This window comes from Sinocyclocheilus rhinocerous, unplaced genomic scaffold (genome assembly GCF_001515625.1).
Source record: "Sinocyclocheilus rhinocerous isolate Xijiao unplaced genomic scaffold, SAMN03320098_v1.1 scaffold1024, whole genome shotgun sequence".
In the NCBI taxonomy this organism is placed as follows: Eukaryota; Metazoa; Chordata; class Actinopteri; order Cypriniformes; family Cyprinidae; genus Sinocyclocheilus; species Sinocyclocheilus rhinocerous.
In genome coordinates, this window is record NW_015655417.1 from 365,964 (window position 1) to 371,873 (window position 5,910).

Below are 5,910 nucleotides of genomic sequence, written 5' to 3' on the forward strand. Positions count from 1 at the left end.
GCGAATAATGCGCTGTCACTTTAATTCAGTGCATGCAGCACAGCAGAAATAGACTCCGTGCAGAAACGATCGCAGCATGACTGCTGCAGACGCACCGCTGCAGACGCACCGCTCCTGGAGCGCACTGCCGGACCGCAATCGCATGCAGTGTGAACGCTCTGATCCGTTAACATGGGCATGGACAAAATACGCAGCACAGACGGAGTGTGTAAACCTGGCGTTACGTTTGTATGCCCGCCCGGTCTGTTCTGTTCTCGTGCTCCATTTAGGCGCGCTGCATTCTGATTGGTTCGGATAGCATACTGCGGGAGGTCGGGGGCGTGGAAAATCGTGCTGTTAAGCGATTTAGTGCATGCTCAAATCGCGATTTTATGATGATTTCGATTAATCGCACAGCCCTAGTTTAAATGTTACAATGCATCTCAATTACACTTGAGAAAAACAGCAAGTTAGATCTTACAAGGTCCCAATTATAATTATTCTACAACACAGTTGGAGAGAGACAGAATTAGAGATGTAAAAGATTAGAGCGCGACCGATATATCGTTTTGCCGATATTATTGGCCGATATGAGCCTGTCGCCGATATATCGGTATCGGCGAATATGCCGGGGGATCCCTTCAGCTCGAGGAACCCTCTCGATCGAGTGTACGTACAGAGGCCCGCTTTCGAATGAGACCACCCCCGTGTCGATAGCCGCGTAGATAGATAGGGTCCGGCGCCGACCGATCAAGCGATCCCGGTGGGCTACCGACGCGCGGGGGGTGGCGTTCGAGAGGGCTCCTCGAGCTGAAGGGATCCCCCGAGTTTGTTGGAGATCCGCCGGCGCGTTCGCGAGATAGTGACACCAGTCAACACTTTCACTTCAGTAAGGAGGTCTCTTGTTCAGGCAGCATCATTCAAGCGTGGTCTTATTCGACCGTAAGTGCCCTGCGAAGTGGACTTCACATGAAATTCCGCCAATTGCATTTATTCTGACAGCGCTGCACAAGCTCGCAGCAGATCTGCTTGTTAACCAGGGTTTAAAGTCCAAAGCGCGAGGAAAATCTGCGCTGATACAGTCGTCAGTTGCTCAGTCACATTTTTATGAATTTTTACAAGGCATGTGACAATGCGATACGACGAATACGTACGACGTATTCGTAATGAGTCTAATTTATAAATCTGTTGTCAACAAAAATAAGCATTGAGGTCTTCCTGCGCGTTTCCGCCAAAATAAAAGTCGAGAAAAAGCAAGAACTCTTATCAACATTCATAAATGTTAGTATTGTAAAAGCAAGACAAAACCGTAAAAAGCACATTTTGGCTTTTTTAATTTATGCAATGGTGAAAAAAAACTTGGCAAAATACATGGGGAAAAAAACTCGAAAAACCGTGTTCGGTATTCGGCCTTCGGCCCAGTGTTTAATTTTGTTCAGTTTTGGCTTCGGCCAAGAATTTTTATTCCGATGCATCCCTATTTATATTGTATTTATTTACAGAGGTATATTATGTCACACTTCTCTAGTAAGTTTTATCTTTCGTCTGTGTGTGAAGACAGTAGCGCAAATCCGTGAATGAATGATATCGGCCGATATATCGATATCGATATTTTTTACTCCCTAATATCGGTATCGGCCACAAAAAAACCTATATCGGTCGGGGCTCTATAAAAGATACTTTACCTATTGATGTCCTTCCTGGACTATGTATTCTTCTGTTGTCACTGACTGTGCTGAAGCCTCCAAATTCCTCCTAAAGAAATGAAAATGAAAAAAGGGTCACAGTTAACTCAGTGGTTCAGTGTGATTTAGCCTTAAGAGATTTATTTTTTTCTAAATGAGCATCCACAAAATCAAACATGCTACTGTCGAATAAGACATTCAGTTTTGCTACACTCCATCTCATGACTAAAAAAATGTTGAGGCCAGGAGACCACTCAATGTTAGCAATTCTCATCCTGAAACCACTGAACAGTTGCTGACAGCTCTGGAGTCAAGTGTTGAGGTAAAAAAAAAAAACATTAGCTGTCCATAGTGAATTTATGGATGAAAACACATTTGACAAGACTGAAAATGCAATACGTTCCCATCCTGTTATTTGAATTATCATAATATCTAATTGTCATACCCTCTAGTTCAAGGAGCATATCAGTCATTTGTTTACCCACCATCTGTTCAAAACAACATCCAGTGTAGCCTAAACATGACCTTTTTAATAAAAACACAATAATGCATCACCAAGAGAGCAGGCTCAGTTACCCTAATGAATTAAGATACAGCATGGAACTAAAACAGGCCAGAAAACCTGAGTGCAAACTTTATGCTGCAAGATTTGGTTGTACCCTAAATTTTCAATTTTCAGCCTGGCAGCTACGTGCCAGGTTGCCCAAAACAACAGACTTTTAAGACTTTACTCAAAAGTAGGCAAACCATTTTCTGTACTCTACCTACAACTTGAGAAAGTAACAATCTCATCTGCTATGGCACCTCCTACGGCGATGACCAGTTCCACCAATTCCACTCAGGTATCCTTAGCAGATGCTGTCGCTAGGCTGCATGACATCAGCGCTGATCTCACTGTCAGGACATCTGTTGCAATGGCCGTATCGCCTGACAACTGCTCCACCTCCCTCAATCAAACAGGCTAAGCTTTGCAGACGTCCTATGATAGGATTTTATAAATCTCCAGGCTTTTATGATAGCCCTGTGCTTATCTCACACCTGACATGAGGGATACAAGGAGGAATGCTGATTACATGGCCCATTTGGGCTCTTGCCTTCCTGATCTAATTCTGTCACAACATTTTAGGTAAGCCATAATTCCAAATCCATTTTTGAGTCAACTTAAACGCTCCATATCCCTTTAAGTCAGCCACATTTCCCACATTTATCAGATTTTTCAACAGGCTTACAGTGCAGATAATTACTGTAATTACTGTCTGCTCTGCAGCTGGGCGCGTTGTTTTATGTTGTGATAAAAATGTCTCAGTCATTGAAGTGTCCTTGGTGTGAATTAAGTTGTACTCACAAGGACACACACTGAGAGAAAGCCTAATCGTGTGTGAGTGTGTGTGTGTGTGTGTGTGTGTGCAGAGACCAGTTCCACAGAGCATTTAAAAGGATTTTATGGACCTAACTGAAACTGGGAGCGCATCAAAAGGAATTCCCTGCAACTACGAATTCTGAAATAGAGTTGTGCAAAATTATATTTTCAAGATCAAATAATCAAGTACTCAATCTTAAGGAAGCCCTGTATTGGACAAAAAGGAGGGAAAAACAGCTAGACAGCAGAATGAAATGGGTAAAAGCATTACAAGACACGTTTGAAATGTGTAAGTTGGGCCATTTTACCTTGACACAGTGCCTTAAATACAATGCTTATGGCAGAACACTCAGAAAAATGTGACGGCCAAAAGACATCTATCTGCATGTGTATGGCCGCAGCAGTGTTGGTCTGAAGGAAATTAATTTACACACATAACAGAAACGGAAAACTAGAAAAAACTAAACTAAGATTCAAACAAAAGATCAACCAATCATCAGAAAAGAGTGAGCAAGTGACACTGGCATCTTAATATACATTTATGCCAATGTGCCCAACAATTTGCTTACAGTTTGCTACATGTTACTACCACTACTACTATTAAACAGTGTAAATGGATCTTCATTAGACTGAACAAGCACTGACAACATTTCACTATGCACTAAGCCCTACCTCTCAAAAGATGATTAATGTCTGCAAGTTCCTTAAACATCCTATTGTGTTGATTTTCAAGCCTTAGGGGGCGTTTCATTTCATATTCTTTATTTATAGTAGCATGTGGGGCTGCTGCTAAATTCCCTTCGGTCCAGTTTGTAGAACAGATGCCGCCGGAGACTGCACACATACAAGTCCAATCTCTCTAACAAATCCCCATTCGGCTTTAATTTTAACATATGGCGACAAATTTCTTAGGGGAAGCAGAACAAAATTAAATGAGAGTCTGTTATCAGATGATCGGTGTGGGGAAAAGACCAGTAAAATTTAAAATGAGGAGCTGATTCAGATAAGGCAAAAAAAATAATAAATGCACATAAATCTCCAGAGATAATGTTTACAGTGAACATTTATTGATAGTGAATTTGTCAGTCTAATTTTTGAGCTCCAACTCTTTTGAATGCAGGCTCTCAGAGCTACGATGACTTCATTGCAGCTCTACTGTTGTGCCGAAGGTGATAGAGTACTAGAGAGCTGTGAGCAGTGGAGCAGTGGAGCTCAAAGTCAGTGTGACTCCATGAGTAGCTCTCAATGACAGCACGACTCTGCCTCAGGCACTCAAAAGCGCGCTTGCGCACACACACACACACACCCTCCTCCACCTTGTGCGTGCGGCACACTGCAAGATGTAAACAACATCCCAAGACAAGAGGAAAGGGAGGAGGGACGGAGGGATGCAGGGTGGGAGAAACAGGGTACAGAGCATCATTCTGACCATAAAGGCAAGGAGTGAAGATGCAGCTTGATGAAAAGGCTCAGAAGCCAACAATTATTATCATTATCATTATTAACCTTTAACCAGGCAAGTAATTTAAGAATGAATTCCTATCCACAACACCATCCTGGCAGGAGAATATCAATCTCCTGGAGGACATACAGACAGACATAACATTATACACATACAATACATCAAAACTTAACACAAAAAAAAAAGATTAGTTAAAACATGAAAAGCTAATCTAAAACGCACACCCACACATCACAAGTACCCGGACTAACCACTCCGGTGGAGCTGCTCAATCAACACCCACAGCTGAGAAGGAGGGGGGAGCGGCGATACTGGGCTCGAGAAAGTGACACTCGGCTTGGCCAAGGCGCCTGAGCACCTGCTGCCAGTACAGGATGGGGGAGGAGAGACAGTGGTGGCGAAGGGGGGTGACACAAAGATATTTGTTTGTTATTGTCTACTTACTTTATTTTTGTTCCCACATCTTTATTACCCAAACCACTGGGGGGAATAAAATCCAAAAAGTAACTACAGGCCAAAAAAAACAATAACATTAATAGAAAAATGCTAAACTTCTACTAAAAAAGGCTTTAAAGAAAGAATGAAGAACTTTATTTTGAACAGCATATTTATTTGTTTATTGTTTAAAGAAATAGCACTTTAAGAAAAATAAAGCTAAGCAAAATAAAACTGAACAGCATATTTATTTGTTTATTGTTTAAAGAAATAGCACTTTAAGCAAAATAAAACTCAAAGCAAAATAATAATAATAATAATAATAATAGAAAAGTGCTCTACTTCAGTAGACTTTAAAGTAATGAATAATAATAAATATAGAATTGCTATAGGCCTATTTGCAAAATAAATTTAAAAAATTTTAAATAAATAAAATCTTTTGAACCAACAGATCAGGGGTCATATGATGCGATTTCAATTTTTCCTTTCTCTTTGGAGTGTTACAAGCTCTTGGTGCATAAAGAAGATCTGTAAAGTTGCAAAGACTAAAGTCTCGAATCCAAAGAGATATTCTTTATAAAAGTTAAGAGTTAACCACGCCTACCTAAAACGGCTCGTTCTAACACACCCCACATGTCTACGTCACGATGTGAGAAGATTTGCATAACGCCGCCCAAACGTTCACGCAAAGAAAGAAGGCGTAACTTATATTCTCGCTGTAGTATTGTTGTTGCCATGTCGTGAAGACGCTGTGTGTTTCGTAGTGAGAGCGAAACTACTTTGTTTGGTCTTCCAAAAGAGGACACGACTACAAATCAGTGGTTTAGTTGTATTTACAACACTGTTCCAGAACACTTCAACCCAAATATCCAGATGTGTGCAGCACATGTTATGGAGGACTGTTTCCTGATCCTGGAAGAGTAGACTACAATGCCAGACTGTAAGTACATTTTCATATTTAAAGGATTTGCCACTGACGATTCAAACGC

General features: G+C 41.1%; 1 protein-coding gene across 3 annotated transcripts in view; it reads right to left on the reverse strand.

Moving 5' to 3' along the window:
- LOC107718271 (histone-lysine N-methyltransferase 2A-like) overlaps nt 1–5,910 on the reverse strand; it is a 32,959-nt gene that overhangs the window by 21,244 nt on the left and 5,805 nt on the right. For all 3 annotated transcript variants that reach the window (XM_016525273.1, XM_016525272.1, XM_016525271.1), the window contains exon 2: nt 1,665–1,734. In XM_016525273.1, the coding sequence (XP_016380759.1) occupies nt 1,665–1,734 (70 nt within the window). The remainder of the gene's footprint in view (nt 1–1,664; nt 1,735–5,910) is intronic.